Source organism: Mustela putorius, unplaced genomic scaffold, assembly GCF_011764305.1.
Source record: "Mustela putorius furo isolate JIRA1106 unplaced genomic scaffold, ASM1176430v1.1 tig00000129_pilon_pilon_pilon, whole genome shotgun sequence".
Lineage (NCBI taxonomy): Eukaryota > Metazoa > Chordata > Mammalia > Carnivora > Mustelidae > Mustela > Mustela putorius.
The window spans coordinates 42,373,382-42,393,330 of record NW_025421290.1 but is presented as its reverse complement, the minus strand read 5'-3'; the positions used below and the strand labels follow the sequence as shown (position 1 = coordinate 42,393,330).

The 19,949-nt window shown below is 56.3% G+C and overlaps 1 protein-coding gene across 4 annotated transcripts in view; it reads left to right on the top strand.

The window, feature by feature from the left end:
- Positions 1–19,949, top strand: part of ITPK1 (inositol-tetrakisphosphate 1-kinase) — a 166,569-nt gene that overhangs the window by 136,794 nt on the left and 9,826 nt on the right. For all 4 annotated transcript variants that reach the window (XM_004754796.2, XM_004754795.2, XM_045072982.1 and 1 more), the window contains 3 exons: positions 11,735–11,833; positions 12,195–12,235; positions 15,736–15,901. In XM_004754796.2, coding sequence (XP_004754853.1) covers positions 11,735–11,833; positions 12,195–12,235; positions 15,736–15,901 — 306 coding nt within the window. The remainder of the gene's footprint in view (positions 1–11,734; positions 11,834–12,194; positions 12,236–15,735; positions 15,902–19,949) is intronic.

The following is a 19,949-nucleotide window of genomic DNA, read 5'->3' as shown; positions in this document are numbered from 1 at the left end:
CCCCATCTTGCAGATGTGGAAACTGAGGCACAGAGAAGTGGCCTGGATTGAGACAGCGGCCCTAGGATTGGAACACAGGCACTTGGCCCATGACTGTCCATATATACCCAGAGCCTCTGAGGAGCCGTGAGGATAAGGAAGCGCTTCTCCTGGGGCCAACCCGAAGCCCCCCCCCCCCCCCCCCCCCCCCCCCCCCCCCCCCCCCCCCGGCAGAGTCCCAGGTGGTTTCCATGAGTCAGGCTCCCCATCCCCAATTCCCCAGGGCACTACGGCTTTGAGGGCCTCAAAGCCTGTGATGGTCTTAGAACATACTGTTTTCGTTTAATCTCTTCTGAGGCTGTGAATGGGTCTGAAGACACACACGATGATGTCACAGCTGTTTGGTTGTTTCCATTCCTTTGAGGCCCAGCACAAATCCCCCCAACAAATCCAAGGGGCCCTCGGGCTGTGGGGAGAGGTGAGTCACCTGTTCCTGCCTCTGTGCGTGTCTGGGTCCTAGTGTCTTCTTAGAAGGACACGGGTCAGATTGGATCAGGGACTGACCAAAGGACCTCATTTTAACCTGTTTACCTCTTTAAAGGCCCTGTCTCCAGAGTCACATCCTCCCAAATTCACATGCCGAAGTCCCAACCCCCCCAACATGCCGGGTTGGGACTTCGGCATGTGAATTTGGGAGGAACACAGTCCAGCCTGTAACAGGCAGGCAAAGGTGAGCAGGATCAGGTTGCAGAAGCCTGGAAGGGCTTTGGACTCAGCCTTGAGTGAGCCACAGAGTTCTTGAGCCGAGAGCAGCCTCACTTGTAGGTGGGCATTTTGGGAAGACGACTCAGGATCTAAAACCGATGTGTGGTTTGGGTCAGATGCTGAAAAAGGTGAGCAAGACACCAGAAATCCGTGGTCTGTGGGTAGAGCAGATGCTGTGGGAGAAAATGGTTATGGGATAGGGTGCCGAGAAGGAGGTGCCTGGATTCCCAGACTCCAGGAGCGTGTCGTCAAGCAGCTGGGAGAAGCCCCGCTGCTGGGCCAGGGCACTTGTTCGGCCAGGGTCCCAGGAGGGCCGGCTGAGGCCGCTGCAGCTGCCCAGACCCTGGGGCGGAGCTGCTGGCCAGTGGGTGGATGGTGGGGCCTCCCCTCCCAGAGGGATAGGCCTTGCACAGGTGCCCCGGGAGGGTGGTGTGTCCACAGAAACAGGGCTAACCGGTTCACAAGGTGTCTCCAAACGCCCTTCATGCATATGGCCTCACCGAGTCTCTGTAATTGCTCCAGGAAGTGGACAGCATTGCTGTCCCATTTTACAGATGAAAGAAAGGACCAGAGAGGATCAGTGGCCTGGCCCAGGGGGCACAGTTTGCAGGGACTGGTCTGGCTCTCGGCTGCAGAGTTGATGCTCATTCTCGTGGCTGCATTTTGCTTTCTGGGCCATGATTTGCGGTGACTGCCACCTCCACGCAGTCTAACGTGACTCATCTTGTGTCCCAATGGACACGGTTGGGGTATGTATATGGCAATTGACGGGCCTCCTCTTCGCCAGCACCCCCACTTCTTCTACCTACACTTGGTGATCTGGGATTGGACCATTTCCTGACTTACAGTGTGTTTTCTGAATGTGGGGGTAGGGGACAGCCCTACGAGGTAGGTACTGTTGTTCTCACTTTCCAGTGAGGACACTGAGGCAGAGAGGTAAGGTTGCTTGGCCAGAGGCACACAGCTCATATGAGGTGGAGCTGGGGTTCAATCCCAGGTAGCCGGCATCCCCTGCAGAACCTGCGGGGTGCCCAGTCTCGGCAGAGGTCGACACGTCACGAGCCACCCAGATGAGGCGAGCCAGCAGAAGGGACCTGTTCCTTGATGCATGGGAAGGGGTGTTCCGCGGAGCGCGCCAGAGCAGGAAGGTGGCTTGATGGGGCTTGGATGACAGCCCAAGAAGGGGCTAGAAGGAAGGGGTCCGCTGGCCAAGAGATCAGCATGCACGAGGCTCCCGGCCTGCACCCTCAGGGCGTTGGTTTTCCCTCAGCAATCAGGGGACTGAATCCTGCGGCCCCGGTGTCTTGTCCTGTGCTGGCTCTGTCCCTGACACTCCTGCGTCACACCATTTCCTGCTCTGGGACAGGGGGCTCCTGGGGGTGGAGTATGGCCCAGGAAGGCAGGACAGAGCCCAGCTCTGAGAAGCCGCATCTAGGACTGTTGTGCAGGGTCCGTGTCTGAGATGATGCCGGCCCCTTGGGAACTGTGTTTTGATAGAGGCCACTTCTCTCGGGCCGGGGGCAATGGGAGCCCAGGCCAGTGTCTGCTTTTCCCTCATCCACGCGTCTCTTGGGGGTTGGGCCATGAACGCGGTAGAGAAGCTCCCTGCCCTCACGGAGCCTGCGTTCTGCCTGAAAGGCGGACCCGCATCTGTGCAGCTACACGGGCTAAGGTGAGAGGGTGTGTAGAGGTGGAAACTTCCTGCCTTCCCCAGGGTCCACTGGCATGGCCTCCTCCCGTGGAGCCCTCCCAGTCTTCCCAGGGTGCAGCTAGAAGCTGGCCCTCCGGAACCACATGCTTCTTAGCGCCTAGGGCTGGGGAGGCCCGGTCCGCTGGCTGGTCCTCGGAGTCACAACGGTCTCTGCCGGCCTTGCCTCTAGCACGCATGGGGTAGGGATGCTCCTGTGGCCGCTGCTTCTGTCCCTGTCTGGAGTAGGGGGTGGCCAAGGGCTCCGTGTCCCTGTCTGGCTTGTGGTGACCCCGGGGCCTAGAGGCTCCCTCACTGAATGAGGAGGGTGTGAACAGACGGCAGCACTAGGCCCTGCCGCTCCTGAAGGGCTGACTTCATTATCTGGCCTTGTGCAGGTCCTTTGCCCTTGTCCTTGGTCCCAGCATGTAGACAGGGCTGGCTTGAGGACTCCCATTCTGCTGGCCAGGAGCCCAGGGCCCAGGGCTGCTCTCCAGGCCCCCATGTCCAGGGCTTTTGCTGGTAGTGACTCCCCACGCCAGCCTCACTGTCTTCATGCCTCCCTCACTGTTCCGGGTGGGCCGCTGGCCCCAGAGTGACCGGATGTGTGGTGATGGGGTTGTTCCCCAGGTCACCCATGGTCCTCCTTCCCGAAAGGACTGCCCGGGTTTCTGAACATGGGACTGCCCAGGGCAGAGACGGTGCGGTTAAGACGGCCCAGTGCAGGCGCCACAGCAACGTCCCATAGTCCTTTCAGGAGACAGTGTGGCACCGCGCGGCAGGAGCCCCGAAATGGCGATTCCCACAGACCCCCAGAGTCACTTCTGGGAATTTGGCCCGTGGACGTGATTTGCTGCAAACACAAAACCTTACGTATGATGAGGGGCTGTCATCAAAGCCCGGTCTGGTAGAGAAGAATTGGCACAAATGTAAATCCGTGACTCCAGGGAAAACGTCATAGGTCCAGTGTGCATGATAACGCAGGATCTCGGGAAGATACCGCCGGCAGGTGTCCAGTAACGTGAGGTTCAAGTGGCGAGTCTGGTCACAATCATAGCAAAGTAGACCAAGAGGATGCCTGTGCAGGCGAAGCGCTTCAGAGAGGAAAGGCCAGGCCGAGCAGGGATGTATGTGATTGCTTTCTTGTTTCCGAGTGGGACGAGCCCAGGGTGCAGGGGTTTGTCCATGGGGTGGTGTGAGGCCCGGTGGTAGGTGAGACCTGGTACGTGGTTCTTTGTGCCCAGACATGCTGACCACGTGCCCTGCATCTGTCCAGATGGGGCTGGATGACCGAGGAGCCAGCCTTGTGTGTTAGGCACCATGGGCCCCTCCCTCAGCGGCCCAGGTTGTGCACTCAGCAGGGTTTTGTTGCAGACCTGCTGTGTGCCAGGCAGTGTTCTCGGCACCGGCCTGCAGCTGCGGACCAAACCCAGAATCTCCCGCCTGCCTGCTTGGAACTGACGTTCTAGATAGGGAGACAAGCCAAGCCAGCGATGTAACACGCGTGTCTCTTGGCACATTCCCATGGTGTTGTCTCGCTGCTCAGGACCACGCAGCAGGCTCCTGGCCACCTGGGTCCCCTCCCTGGTCTGTCTCCTGCTTCTCCCCTCTGCCCGGCCCTGACACCTGGGTGTTGTTCACTCCCGGGACCCTGCCCATTGCAGAGGCTTCAGACCATTGCAGCCCCTGTGTCCCCCAGGGACTGCTGCTGCCCCTGGGTCTTTTTTTGGGGAGATACCATCTGGGTGAAGAAATTAAACCTGATCAAGAGAATGGGAGCTGAGGCAGGGTCCCTCAGCTGTCCCAGCCTTCGCTGCCCACCCCCCTCAAGTACCCTGCTGGGGCCCCTCTCAGCCACTCGAGGACGGCCTGCTCTTGCTCTGCCGGCACCACATGGGGAGCACGGGAAAGCAAGTGCAGCACCTGAGACGCTCCAGGAAGCTGGATGTGACCAGTAGCTACTATGCAGCATCTGCCTGTCCTCCCGCAGGTGTCCCCAGCCGGCCTGGCCGCTGCGCGGCCCCCCAACCACCCTCCAGGGAGACACCGCTCCCATTTTCCAGATGGGGAAATTAAGGCCCAGCAGAATTTGGTCACTTGCCAAAGATTACAGCTGATGAGTAATTTACCCCCAGTTCAGAGTCAGGCTCCAGAGTGCTCTCTCTCTGTCCCCCACCCCTAGCTTTTCCCTTGTCTCCACCTGTTTGTCTTTGGCTTTTTGTCTTCTGGGGAGCTCTCCAGAAGCTGCCTCCAGCCAGGTAAGGGCGTGGCCATCTGGCAGAGTGGGGTGGGGTGTGGCTCGAGACGCCTGGGTTCTCCGCCTTGGCCTAACTGGTATGTGGCCGTGAACTCTTCTGCATCTTTCTTTGGATGTGTGGACGCGTGGTGGACGCGTGGTGGACGCGTGGTGGACGCGTGGTGCGGTGGGGACTTGTGCATCTCCGAGGGCCCCCAGCTTCCTGTTCCGTGATGGGGGCAGGCAGAGAGGAAAGACGGGGGCAGAGTTCCAGTTTCCCAGGGGCTAAGATTTCAGCTCTTCACAGAACACAACCCACCATCCAACTAAAAAAAGCCTCTTTCCAACTCCCATCCAGAAATAAAGACGGTAGATAAATAAGCAACAGTGGCCTTTTCCTGGGAACCAGAAATAGCTTCCCGGGCTCCCAGTGCTGACTTGGAGCAAGAGTCTTCCTTCTGTCTGTCTCTGGGGCAACGAGCTGCAGGCGATGTTGCGGGTTTCCCACGGCGAGCCCCTGCGGTCGTCGCTCCTGCGGCCGGGCCAGTGTGTCGGCTGCCACCGAGGCACTGGCTCTGATGTGTGGGGACCCAGGCGGCCTTGGTGTCTGAGAGCTAGACGGCTGTCCGCATCTTCCTCTCGGGCTGGGGCCAGGTTGCACAGAGGCAGCAGCACGGCCCTAAGCAGAGCCTTGGCATGGGCTGTCCCCTCTGCTGAGAGCACGTGGACCCCACCTGTGTCGCCTCTGCCCCCTGCCCCCCATTTTGCCTTGTCTTTGTTCAGCAAGATGCTCCCTGCCCTCCCTCCCTACTTTGTGGTCCCCACCAGCACTTTCCAGCTGTGCGTTTTACTTGCCAGGGGTGTACTGTTGGGAACGCGAGCTCCGTGAGGGCAGGCTGTGTCTGGGTGAGCTGCTGTATCTTTGGCTCCTAGCATTTAGTCGAGCCTTAACCTTTTTTTTTTTTTTTTTTTTTTTTTTTTTTGCCATTGGTGGTGAATGGTTATTGAAACCAAAAGCAGTTGTTTCTAATTTACTGTGATTTCACAGACATGCAGGATGGTTTTGGTTCCAAGTAGCCAGAAAGTTGTTCAGGAAATTAAGACACTCATGGTCCACTGGCCCCGAGGCCAGAGTGGGGCAGCCTGGGGCACGGGGCAGCTGTGGTCTCCTGAGGGACCGGGGTCCCTTCCCGCCTCTGCTGTGCAGGCTTGGGACTGCCTTCGCCCACGGCTGGCCTCTTGGGGGGAGCTGAGCTTCAGCTGCGGGTCCTTCCTGGCAGGGTGCTGGGGCCAGTCCCCATCCCGGCCCCCTCCCCGGAGAGTGGGGGAGGCAGCTGGTAGTGCCTGCTGCTTGCGGTGTGGTCAGCAGGCTCTGGGCAAGGAGGAAGGAGCAAGACGGTGACCGCGTGCGCCTGCCCCTCTTCCTTGGCGCGCTTGGCTCTTTGCCGCCATGGCTCTGCGTTGGGCCCGGCCTCAACCAAAGCCTGGGATTTCAAAAGGTGGGAATGTCTGGCCAATTGCTAGATGTGGTCCATTCACTGGAAATGTCTCGTCTCTGCTTCTCACTGGGACCCCGAGTGTCTCTGGGGGGAAGCACTCGCTGCAGGCGATGTTGCGGGTTTCCCACGGGGAGCGGTCCTCTTGCACCTTGGCCGGGCGTGGGGCGAGGGGCGGGACTCTGCAGGGCTTGAAGGAGACGCTGTACAGGGAGCATTTGCTCAGCCCAGTGCCTGCAGAGAGCCAGTACTTGGGGGAAGACAGCTGTGGCTGCTGGGGGATTTTTTTCCTTTCTTTTTTCTTCTTTTTTTTTTTTTGGAGAGAAAACTTCTTTTATTTAACTCCAGAATGTAATCTCTAAGAATTTCCAAATATTTTGTAAGTTTATTGGTAACACTTCATGTGGGTGAGTAAAGACATTTCAAGGTAATTCCAAAATCACAACTCTGAACACGGACTCCTGTTCAGGTATTATAGTGGCCTCTGCAACAAGGGGACGGCCACTTCAGCCTGTCTGGTTTGGTGAGGTTATTGTCGAGAAGCTCCGTAGATTCATCCCTGCTGGTTCTTAGGAAGCACAAGCTAGACAGTCCATTTAAGTTCTTTATGTTGTTTCTTCCTCAAGACAATATCCTCAAGTTTTTTAAGCCATTGAGGTTGGCAATTTTTTCAATGCAGTTTGTAGGCAGTGAAAGCTTCTCGCAATTAGCAAGTGTGGACAAGGAGGCATCCATCTTCTCTATAGGGGGAATCTGAGCATAAAGCTTAATCTCTTTGGCTTCTGACTGGTTTTCTCTTCCCATCTGGCTAGAGCTTCTTTGATTGTTCTTGCTTTTGCCATTCTGGCCGTTGCTACAGTCACTGCTCTGGTTGCTACGACCCGCCCTCTTTCTTTTTCAAAAAGTTGATGTAATCCACATGCCATAAAATCCACCTTTTTGAAGTACACATACAGTTCAGTAGCTTTGACTCTATTCCCAAAATTATGCAACCAACACCACTAAGTCCAGAACATTTTCATCACCCCATAAAGAAATGTCCCCATCTGTAGTCCGTCCCGCCCCCCCCACGCCCACTCTTGCCCTGTGCCCCCATGCCCCTGCCCCTGGTAACCAGTCTCCTTTCTGTTTCTCTGGATTTGCCCATTCTGGACATCTCGTATGAGTGAAGTCATATGGCGTTTGTGACTGGCTTCCTTCCCTTCTCTCAGCATGCTGTTTTCAAGGTCACTTTGTAGCGTATGTCATTCCTTTTTCTGGCTGAAGGATGCTCTGTTGAACAGGCACATCACATTTCATTTATCCACTCGTCAGGGGATGGACACTTGGATTGTTGCCTTTTTCGGCTCTTACGAATGATGCTGCCACGGACACTCCTGGGCAGGTTTTTGTGTGGACATACGTTTCCATTCCTTTGATTGTAGAACCAGGAGGGAATGACCATGACTGTAACTCTGTGCTTAACTGTTTGAGTTGCTGCCAGACTGTTTCCCAAAGCAGGGCACCCTTTTACTTTCTCACCAGCAGTGTCCGCACTTGTTCCTTTGTGTCCTTTTGCTCATAGCCATTCTCAGTAGATATGAAATAATATCTCATTGTGGTTTTGATACGCTTTTTCCTGGTGGCTAGTGACGTTGAGCATCTTTTCACGTGCACTTGGGCCATTTGTAGGTCTTACTTTGAGAACTGTCTATTCAAATCCTTTGCCCAGGGACGCCTGGGTGGCCCGGTCAGGTTAAGCATCTGCCTTCAGCTCAGGTCATGATCCCAGGGTCCTGAGATCGAGTCCTGCATCGGCAGGGAGCCTGCTTCTCCCTCTGCCTGCTGCTCCCCCTTTTGTGCATTCAGGATCTCTCTCTGACAAGTAATTAAATAAAATCTTTAAAACAAAACCACAGAAAACCCAAATCGTTTGCCCATTTTAAAATTTGGTTTGTCTTTTTATTGTCTGTTAATAGTTCTTTATATGTTTTGGATACTAAACCCTTATCAGATGTATGATTTGCAAATATTTCCCCCCATTCTGTGGGTTGTCTTTTCACTTTCTTGACAACAGTGTCCCCTGAAGCACAAAAGTTTTTAATTTTGATGATATCAGATTTATCTATTTTTAGTTTGGTAGTTTATGCTTTTAGTGTCTAAGAAACCATTACCTGACCCGAGGTCATGAGGATTTGCACCTGTGTTTTCCTCTAAGCATTCTACTCTTTTAGATCTTATAATTAGATCACGATCCATTTTGAATCAATTCTTGTGTATGGTGTGAGGTAGGGTTCCAGCTTCATTCTTTTGCATGTGGATATCCAGTTTTCCTATAACCATTTGTTGAAAAGACTGCCATTCCCCCCTTAAATTGTATTGGCACATAGGGGACAGTCAGTTGACCCCAGATGGATGGGTTTGTTTCTGGTCCCTCCATTCTAACCCACTGAACTGTACGTCTGTTCTGTACCAATACCATACTGCATGATTACTCACACTGGGAAGTGTGAGTCTTCCAACTGCGTTCTTTTTCAGTATTTCAAGATTGGCCATCCTGGATCCTTGCAGTTTTATATGAATTCAAGGATTAACTTGTCAGTTCCCACTAGAAGAAAGCTGGGATTTTATGGGGATTGCATTGATTCTAAAGATCAGTGTGGGAATGCTGCCAACTATATTGTCTTATTCATGAGCATGGGGTGTCTTTCTGTCTATTGAGATCTTCTTGAATGTGTTTCAGCAGTCTTTTGTAGTTTTCAACATTTAGGTCTTTGTTAAATTTACTTCTTGTGTTTTTATTTTTTTAAGACTACTGTAAATAGAATTATTTTCTTAATTTCATATTCAAATTATTCATGGCTAGCATATAGAAATATGATTGTGTGTGTGTGTGTGTGTGTTTGTGTGTGTGTTTGTGTATTGATCTTCTCTTTTGCAGTCTTACTGAACTTACTCATCTTAATAGGTTTTGGGTTTTTGTGTGTGTGGCTTCCTTGGGATTTTCTATGTGCAGGACCATGTCCCTGCACGTGGAGGCAGTTTTACTTCTCTTTCCAGCCTGAATGCTTTTTATTTCATTCTCCCTCCTAGTGACCCTGGCTAGGACCTCCAGGGCGGTGTTGAGTACGAGTGGCAAGAACAGACATCCTTATCTTGTTCCGATCTCAGGGGAAGGCGTCCAGTCTTTCACCCCACTGCACCATGTTTCCGTGGATGCTGCTTCATCAGATTGAAGAGATTTCCTTGTATTTCTGGTTTGTGGTGTGCTTTTATTCCGAAGGGCACTGAATTTGTCAGATGCTTTTTCTGAGTCTGTAGAGATGATCCTCTCAGTAAAAGCTTTGTCCTTTATTGTGTTAATACGAAGTGGGCCCTTTTACCTCCCAGGGAGCAGCTGCCCAGGTCTGAGCCTCCCCAGGTACACCGCATACTCAGCGTGTAACTCTGAGTGGGGGACTTGGTATGTAAACTGGGGGTGGCTGTTCTCTTATGGGGTTCCTATGAGGGGCCTTGAGTTGCTCTGTAGACGGGCTTGTCTGGCACGTGTGAAGAGCACGCGGCTGTGATGGGTGACATGTGAAAGTGTGGATGGGCTCGGGTGGGCGGGGGCACCGCTGGGGGCAGTGCAAGGCTGATAATCTAAAGCCTGACTGATGCCCACGCTCTGACAAGTCCGCTGGTGGGGAGTCTGGAAGTTCTCACCGGAGGTGGCTCGCTGGGCTCCACTGGGCTCTGAGTCTTGCTGCGGGAGGGGAGGGGATGGGCCGTGGATGAGGCCCAGGTGAGCGCAGGTCGGCTGCAGAAGCCTCCAGTGTGTGCAGGCGTTGCCTTTCAGGTTCTGTCGGGGCCAAGCGTCCGCCAAGCGTCCGCAGCAGCAACCTTCCCTACCCGGGCCCCGCGTCCCGCTGGGGGTGTGGAAATGGGCCTTGGGTAGGTAGTGGCTACCGCTGAGAGCCAGCACGCAGCCCTGCCTCCCCACCCCGATTTCCCTGACTTCTCTTTTCCTGGCCTGCCCTTCAACCTGGCTCCTCGTCCTGCCTCTGTCGTTGACCGTCCTTGTGACTTGGGGCAGACTGCCGGTCGGGGCCTGTTGGGGTCTCTGTCCACAGAGACGCTGGCACAGCAGTTTGAGGATTGAACGAAGGCTCTGTTGGAGGATTAGCAGCACAGTCTGCTGGGGATCAGCAGACACCGCCCCCGACCACCCTCCCGTAGTCCCCCAGAAGCCCCGCAGCCCCGACGTCTGCAAGCCCTTCTGCGTCTGTATTATGGAGTTTGGGTTTTACAGGTGGGTGTGGGGAGAGAGAGAAACATTTTCAACCTGCCCTGTGTAATTCTTGGCATTCGTTTTTATGAGCTATACGAGGCTGGATCTTACCTTGGTTTAATGTACTGACCTTCAAGCCAGCCAAGTAGCTCAAAGTTCCTGGAGACAAGCCACAGCGCTTCTTTACTTACGGTTTGTTTTCCAAGGTTTAGGGGAGGAGGGCCTCTCACTAACCCTCGGCCTTTCCTGGCCCCTGTGCTCAGAAGTACAGGGCAGTCCCCCCTCCTGAGGAGCTGTCGGTCTGATCTGAGAAGGGGCCAAAACAAGGAGCAGTGATAACAAAACAGTAATGTGAGCTCGCCGGCGGGAGGGAACATCAGAATACATTTGGTTATTCCGCAAATCACCTCTTTGGCCCTAACTCGGTGCGTGGCGCCAGGAGCATCCCGATAGCCAGAGCAGACTCCACTCCCAAAGCTTTTCAGAAAAACCAGTCATGCTGAGAACCCACTGGAGGGGCGCCCCATGAGACTGGGGCCTCAGGGAAGCCAGGGTGTGAGAAGGTGTTGGCAACGGGGCAGGGCTGGGGCTGGAGTGTGTCTGGAGGAGGCTGGAGAAGGCCCTGAGCGCGCTTGAGAGAAAGGGAGGGAAGGAAGGAAGGAGTCTGCCGGCCAGGCCCAGCAGGCAGCGGCGGATGAGAGTGTCCCTGAAGGTAGCCAGAGGGCAAGGTTCCTGTGTCCCCAGGCTCAGGAATGCTCATGTAGCCGGGAGCACACACCTCGGCTGGCTCCTCCCAGGGTTCTGCAGACCTGAGAGCAGGTGCACGCCCAGGCAACAGCACAACGCCAGACATGGTGGGAGCCAAGCCCGCGGCGGCCCTCCTACGGTCACCGTGGAGCCCAGAAGGCCTGTGTAGGAGAAGCCTTCACCAAACCAGAAAACGGTCATAGTTCATTGCATGAGGGTTTGGGCAGCCGAACAGCATCCGGGGGTGAAGTCCTGTGCTCGTGAAGGCTTGGCCCCGGGAACAGCCCCGTCTCTGGGTACACGTGGTTCTTTTCTTTGGTCTTCGGGTTTGATACTCACCGTACGTTGGTTCTGTAATTACGGCAATGTTAACAGAAAACATAATTAACACGCCGCTGTTACTGTCAGCATGTGTGTGTGCGCGCACGCGCGTGTGTGTGCCTTCACTGCGGAGTTGGGGGCGTCTGCTCGGGAGAACGGGGAGAGGGTGTCCCCAGGGAGGTGGGTCTGTCACAGGGAGTGGGCCGGGGGGCTCATGGGTGGCCTGCTGACGTGGGCTTCTTCTCTGTCCGCAGACGACAGGATCTGCTCGCCACCCTTCATGGAGCTCACGAGCCTGAGTGGAGACGACACCATGAGGCTCCTGGAGCAGAACGGCCTGGCCTTCCCCTTCAGTGCGTGTCCCCCCCCCAACCCCGGACCTGGGCACCCCTGGGCAGACTCGGTGGGCCGTGGACTGGGTGGGGGCTGTCCGTGGCTCCCCGGGATGCACGAGGGCCTTGGCTGCCAGGAAGGGCTGAGCCCCGCGTCCCGCCTACACAGGGGAGACGGGTGCGCAGGCGGCATGGGCTGTCTGGGCCACCCTGAGTGCAGATGCTGGCCGCCGTTGAGCCGGCGTGTCTCCCCAGCTCCCCCTGCCCCTTATCCCCACGGGCTGCAGGGGTTTCGAGAATTTCACCCCGTGTCTGCCAGGTCAGGCTTTGTGGAGAAATCACCTCACTGATTTCTCTCTGCTTTTCTCTCCCTGCTCTGTAGTTTGCAAAACCAGAGTGGCGCATGGCACCAACTCTCATGAGGTAAGTGGAGCTCTGACTCCCCTCTCCCCGCATTTCTCCCTCCCCACCCCTGCCCCGCTCCTCCTTCCAGCTCCCAGTATCTCCCTGGGAGCCTGCACCCCTGCTGCTCCTGTCCTGCTGTGGCTTCATACATTGTCACCAGCTTCTGCCCCGTGCCTGTCGTGTCCCCAAGGATGGAAGGCGTGTGCCAGGGGTCTGCCTGCCACCCCTGAGCCCTTGTGGATCTCCTATTTGACCTGTCCAGGTTTGCGACCTCTGGCTTGTCAGTGTCACTCGCTGCCTGGGTGCCCGCCCTGTGCCAGGCACTGCCCTGGGCCCCTCTGCGTGCTGTGAACTGGAAGGAGGCTCTCACCGCCCCCACGGACCAGCTGGCCCGGCTATAGGAGGGCAGGAGAGGCACGGGCACCCCACATGCTCGTATGTGGCGACTCCTCCGCCCTCTCGGGCGTTCTTTGTGCCCCCGGCACGTTCCCAGCTCCCCCAGTGCCAGGGCACGAATGCACAAGATGGTGTTCTGCCTCAGTGGTAGAGCCCGAGTCCCCGAGATGCGCAGCCCCAGTGAGATGTGCCGAACCGTAAGCAGAGGCAGCCTGCTGGGGTAAGAGGACCAGATGGCCGGGCAAGGATGCCGTCGGGTCTTGGTTGCCCTTGCTGTCCTTGGAACCACAGCCAGGACATGCCCTCAGGCCCCCCCCCCCCGCCCCGCTCTCACCCCTGCCATGTGTTTTTCGTACCCTCATGGACACAGCCTGGCCTTGGGGCCTCCTTGTTAGGCACTTGGGAGGGTGCTCTGGGCAGCAGACACGTCACCCCTCTGGAGGGCCCTGTGGGGAAAGCCTGCCCTTGGGCCACCTCCCAGTCAGACATCGTCTCTAAAACCTTAGGACAAAACATGGGCAGTTCCATGGCAGTGCCCTATAGATTCCTGGGGCGCTCTTTATCCCCAGCCGGCGTTTGTGGGGAGACGTCCATGAGCAGATGGCCGTGTGATGGGAGCTGCAGGGCGGGGGCGTGCCTCTTCTCGGGGCAGGCATGTGGGGGCATCGGCTGGAAGTCACGGCCTGCTGCAAAGGCCAGCTGTCTCCTGGGGTTGCGGAGCCGTCTCTGTCTGGGCCCGCCTGGGCTCGGGGCCAGCGATGTCCTGCCTGCCAAGTGCTGGGAGGGAGCAGGAATGCTCGAGAGCAGCCAGCGTCCTGTCGCCAGAGCCCACGTTCCCTTCGCTGGCACCAGCCAACGTTCCACCTGCCCCTGTCACTAGCTGGTCCCTCTGTGGGTCAGCGCCTTGCAGTTTTCTGAATGGAAGGGTGGCCGTCGTCCCTCTTAGCGTGGTTGGACCGTGCTGATGCAGAAGAGCTCAGCCAGCAGGAGATGAACCGCTTCTCTCTTCCTGAGAGAGTTCTGGAATCATGTAGACCTTGGAAGCAGGTCTGGCTCTGCGCATGGCCAGCTGTGTGATGTTAAGCAGATCCCCAGCCTCTCTGCATGTCTGTCTGCACTTGTGAGGGCGGCTGTGGAGAACAGGCTTGCAGCATGCGCTGCCATGGGCCTTGGCACGGAGCAGAGTGCCTTGGGTGCACTGGGAGGGAACTAGGTCCGGAGTGACCGCCAGGTCACTGCAGAATGATGGGGGATCCAGATCCAAGTGAGCCCCTCCGTGGCAGAAGTCTCAGCCCTCATGTATGGGGTCAGTGCGTTCCGGCGAGGCCTTCCTCTGTTAGTCTAGCTGTCAGAGTCTGGCTCCAAAATGTACACGTGTGCCTCCCTGTCTCCCCCGACCCACAGTGGGCTGCTTCGGGGGGGGCTCCTCTTCTCCTGAGTGAGCGGTTGGGAATGGGGCCTTCGGGATTGGAATCTGGAGGCCCCCAGGGAGTTTGTATGTGCCACGGGCCGCCCGCCTCTCGGGAGGCTTTCTGTCAGAGGGCTGCCCCCTCAGGTGCATGAGTCCAGAGGCTGGGGGACAAGGCTCCTCACCTGTTGCAAGGGTGCCTGGGGATGAGTGCAGCGAGGACGGAGGGGACAGCTCTGTGGACGTGCTTGGCTTGAAATAGGAAAGTGAGACTTTCTGATTAAGGTCCTTGCCTGTACCATGGTCTCCCTGAGCCCTGCCTCTGAGTCCCCCAGACCCAAGCTCAATGAAAACCAACTGGTTTGGGCAAACTACTCTCTTTTCATTGTACATTCACAGAGCTGTCTGTTTTGTTTTGTTTTTAAACCACTGCAAGCACACTGATGTGCTCAGAGTAGAATTACCACCGCTTCCCTGTTCTGTTAAACCACTGAGCCGGAAGCCAGAGCGCCCCTGAAGCGGTCCCGTGGTAGTTACTGCTGCTGGTTTACAAGTGGGGAAGACGGAGCATGCAGCAGGTTCCCCACCAGAGCCCCTGCGTTCTTTCCCTTCCTCGGCCCCTGGGGCGCGCGCATGTGCGTACACACACACACACACACACACACACACACAGTGCGCACACGTTCCATTTCCCCATGTGACCAGGATCTCTACTTCTGCCCCATGCAGCTAAGCCCCAGGAATGTTGGGGTGGTGCTCGGGGACCATGGACGTCAGGGGCAGCAGCCAGTGCAGGCAGCCAGCTGTCCAGGCTCTGTCATTCCTGCCCTGAGTCCTGGGCATCTGGTGGCTCCTTCCTGGGGCCTGTGGGCTGCGAGGGATTAGCCGTGGCCCCAGCCCCGGCAGCTGACAGCCAACGCAGAGAGTTTTCTCCAGCTACCCCTCTGCTCTCCCTACTTTAGCGGCCTACCAGATCCTTCCAGGGCGGCACCTTTGTCCCCAGAGAGTCAGGGACTGGGAGCAGCATATTCTCATTCCTCAAGTATCCGTGTAGCTTACTCCGGGTGTCAGAGGCCAAGACTGCATGCTGGGCAGACCCTGTCCCATACCGGGCTCTGTCGCTTTCCAACAAGCCACTGAGTTTCTTAGGGCCCCAGTTTCCTCATCTGTAAAAGGTGCACGAGAATAGTACCCCCCTCAGAGGTGCATTGTCAGGACAGCACCAGGTGACTCACACAAAGCAGTCAGAACAGGGCTGGGCGTGTCGTGAGTGCTCAACCAAAGGCAGCCCTTGTTGACGTACAGATTTTGACTCAGAGCCTCCCAACTCCCCATCCATGGCCTTCCTCTTCCTGCCTCACCTGGATCTTTGTGGAGGAACCTCTAAGGAGGTCATAAAGATTGAGTAATATACAATTCGGATGTCATTCCCTGGATTACAGTGTGAAAAGTGGAGTTGTGCAGTACACTGTCCGCTCAGCTGTACAGGGAGAGCCTGATGGTGCAGGGTTTCCAGACTGCCACAGTAGGAGTGAATTGATTCCCAGGTGTTCTTGACTCTCACTCCATTCGTCCTGGCTTGAGATTCTTCCCAGAGTCCTCGGTTCACAGGGATGGTCCTTGGTGGCAGAGCTCTGGACCGGTGACATGCCCCTGTGTCTAAGACTGAATAGGTGGTGGACTCTGACAGAGCCCTTGGCCCCTGTCTCCACAGATGGCCATCGTGTTCAACCAGGAGGGCCTGAGTGCCATCCAGCCGCCCTGTGTGGTCCAGAACTTCATCAACCACAATGCTGTCCTGTATAAGGTGTTTGTGGTGGGCGAGTCCTACACCGTGGTCCAGAGGCCCTCGCTGAAGAACTTCTCTGCGGGCATGTCAGGTAACCAGGTTTCCCGCTGTCTCGGGGCCCATCTGGGACAGGCATCAGCCGTCTGTCTCACAGCACTCCCCTCTGCTACCCTGTGTTATTTTGGAGGTCGGGGGCGGGGATGGGCCAATCTGAAGGTTGGAGTCGCGTGCATTGGGTGAGGAGGTCCTGGAGAACAAGGTGAAACCCCATTCCCACCAGGTCGTTGTAGGGGCTCCACCCATGCAAACCACTGTAGGCAGTTCCCGGAAGCGTCTGAAAGCTTTCTGCGCCCAGGGTGCTTCCTGGGGCCCCACGCAGTAAGGAGAGTCACGAGGAATATGCTGGAATGGATGATGGGCCCCTCAGGGAAGTGAGGGCTTGGGAAGGGGCCCCTCGTATTTTGAGGGCCAGAGTGCTGACTCCTTTATCAGGTCCCCTTTCTCCAAGTGGGGAAACACCGAGTTCTAGCCGCTTCTGCGGCCGCTGAAGTGACTGCGTGCACCCTAAGGAGTCCTGCGGTACTCCTCACTGTGGGACCTCCCGTGAGCACGGGTGGGCACAGTCACCCCCACCGGGCCCCACCTTGCAGGGGTAAGGATCGAGTCTGAGGGTTCCGGGTCCTGGATGTCCCTCGGGTGTCCCAGGGCGGCAGTGTCCGTGGGGTGCTGCCATCACTGCAGGCCGAGGGCTCCACGAGCTGGGCCTTTTTTTATCTGTTCTCCTGACACCAGGTGACCTTTGGCCCTTTCAAAAACAGACACTAAGATAGGGATTTGCTGGTGCTGGGGCTACTCAAAAGAATGTTCTGGGGGCCCTGAGGCATCTCTAAGGCAAGTTGTAGAAAGCTTTGGAACAGAGGGACAGCGTCTTGGAAATAAGCAGAGCCTTCTAAGAGGACCCCTCGGAGGACGTTTGACTGTCCTCATGTGGCTTGCTCCAGCACGCCGTGCATCCGTCTTTGCGAGGGAGACCCGCCATCGCCAGGTGTGCTGAAACACCGGGCTGTTCCGTCTTCGTCTGAGCCAACAGCCGTGTCTTCTTAAAGTCTCTCCTGCTGGGACTGCCTGTCACCACCCTCTCCTGGTGGCTTTAAGCCCCTCCTTTTGAGTGAAGTTCAGCTGTGCTCGTCTTCCCTTCTGCGCTGTTCTTCCCCAGACAGCTTCTTTCTTCCCAGTAACACAACACAGAGAGCAGATACTTGGTAAATGTGTGATTTTTCACTTCCTTCTGAGTGCAGGCAGCTTCCCCTTCCGGTGTGGGGCCCCAGGACTCAAGGCTGCATTGTCCGGGTGTGGGACATCCCATTGTCACGCTGGTCCCGGTCCCTACACACTGGGAGGTGAGAGCACCATGGTCTGGGGACGTCTTTTTGCGTGGGATTATGTACCAGGAAGAGGCATTCTTATAAATTATGGGCTGGAAGAGACTTCTTTTTTTTAAGTAGGCTCTATTCCCAGCTTGGAGCCCAACTTGGGCCTTGAACTCATAACCTTGTGATGAAGACCTTGAGATCGAGAGTCGGATGCTTAAACAACTGAGCCACCCAGACTCCCCAAGAAACTAGTTTTTAAAAATCCTCTATTATTTTCCTCATTTAAAAAAAAAATGTGTGTTTGGAGTCTGTGGAAAATATATTAAATTTAGAGTGGTATACCTTATGTAGCTTCCTTTCTTTTTTCTTTCTTTCTTTCTCTTTGTATTTTTTTCCTTACGAAAATCCCTTCCCGTGCAGACACAAAGTATCCCTTTTGTTCCCTCCTTTCCTCCTGGTTGCAAAGTGCTGGGCGAGCTTCTGTCTCAGCCCCAGGAGCCCTTAGCAGCAGGCGACGGGCTCCAAGTCTGTGAGTCTCCTCCTGACCATTCCCAGCTTGCCAGTTTTCCAAAAATGTCGGCTGGGGCTAAGTCAATGAGTAGATAAGCACACAGAGCTGATGCCAAAATGATTATTGTGCTCAGACAAGCTGAGTAACTTCCAGCGTGTCTGTCTGTCCATGCCCAGAGCGGGTCTCCTGTCTGCAGCCTTTGCAGCTTTGTGCCAGGGAGCTGGTGTGGGCTTTGTCCTCTTGATGCGTGTTTTCTTCCCGGATCAGAAGCATAACTCGGCAGGAGCCCTTCAGGCTGGACCAGTGGAGCAGGGGGGCTCCTTCCATCCCACCATCCAGGCTTTCTGGTTCTCGTCCAGTACATCAGGCCTGCAGCTTCCTCGGTCCACACACGGAGCTGGGGACATCTTGAGTGGGATTCTTCAGGACACCGAGGGAGCTAGGGACACTAGCCTTCCCTCCATAATGACCGTGCTCTGTTGATTCTCAGATCTTGGTTTTTACCGGATGACCTCTCTGAAGTCAGGTGTGTCTTAGGGCCGGTGGCATCTTGGCACTTGCCTCGGCTGAAATGGCAGTCAGGTTCTTGCTGAGACGGTTGATGTTGGCCTGCCCCAGACGCATTCTCTGCCTGTGGTTCACTGTTGGGGCAGTTGCTCCCCCTCTCCACCTAGGGCCCGGATCCAGATGGGCACGTTTCTCTGCTCTCCCTTTTGCGTGGTAGGTTTACTCCTATTTCTTGACTGTGCGGACTGGCACCTTTATTCTGCTGTCCTTCCTGGGCCTTTTCCCCCATGGGGTCCATAAAAGAATGGCATCGCTTAGCACGTATTGCTGGGCTCAGCAGACTTTTTCTGCAAAGCGCCAGGTAGTAAGTTCGTCCAGCTCTGTTGTAATTATGTCCTGCTGCCCTTGGAGCAGGAACATGGCTGCAGACAAGACAGAAGCCTCTGGGCATGGCTGCGGCCCCACAAACTGTACTTACAGAGGCAGGCTGCCGGGCTCTGGTTCACTAACCTGTCAGCTCGAGCCTCTCCGTAGATGCCGTATTGCCTTGAATCTGCCGTGTGCCCAGCCCCGTTGCCAGGTACTGATCCACGAGAGCCCGAGACAGTCAGCCAAGCATGCTGCCCCCATGGGCTCATATTCTGGCAGGAGAGAACACGCATGTGGAAAGAAAGAATGAAAAGAGTCATCATGGCACAGATGCAAGGCTCCAGAGAAGCAGTGGGGCCCTGGGCCGCCACTGGATTGGGGAGCCCCTGGGACAGGGCAGCCAGGGCGGGTCCCTCTGTGCAGCGGAAACATGGATGGGATCCTGAAGAACATCTGCCCCCGCCCCCCAGCCTCCCCCGCAGCGCTGTGACCCATTCCCCCGGCCCAGAGACACGCATGAAGATGAGGCAGAGCAGAAGAGCAGGTGGCCGCTGCCCCCGATGGCCGGGTTACTGGAGCACTGGGGGAGTGAGCTGGCCATTTACTCTCTTCTTTTGAACCTTTTCTTCTCATCTGTAAATTGGGGGCCACGGCACTCCTTTTCCCCTCACTGTCTCTCCACCCCTGTGTGTCTCAGGACTGCTGTGGACATAGGCAGTGCCTGGGGCCCCAGATGCAGAGTGCCCCTGTGACCGGCATGCCTGGGCTTCGGCAGCTTCATCCTTAGAAGGACCTGGGTCTCTTAAAGCCCCCCACGTCAAAGGATGTGTGACCCAGTCTGACCCATCTTGGCCTCCTGGTCTTCGGGGTCAGGGAGTGGCCAGAGGCTGCCCACATGCCCTGTGGCCCCTGTTTGGGCCAGGCACAGGTAGGAAGTGAGCAGAGGATGCCCCCCGTACCAGTCCTGAACAGTTGTCTGGCCTGAGCCCTCAGGTAGGAGGTAGCTAAGGGGAAAAGCAGTCTCCTGTGAAATGATCCACATGTGTGGTCGGTACTCCTGCCACAAGGAGCCGTTGGGTGGCACGGCCTGTCCAGTTCAGCAGCTGCTGGCTCCACCTTTCTGAGTGCCCAGCTTCTTGCCTTCCCAGCATAAACACTCGTGGTGATCCCTTGTGGCTCCGGTAGCTTCCTGGCCTCCCTGAACTTGGCTATGTCTGCCTGCTCTGTGTGACCCTTTCCCACGCCCCCCACACCCAGGCTTGGTCTGCCACCCCTGGGGACCCTTGGGGTGGGTGGGAGGCACCCTGAGTTTGGTAGGGTTGGGCCCGCTGGGCTGCAGGGTAAATAGGTAAGCCGTGCCTGCAGAAGGCCTGGACCCC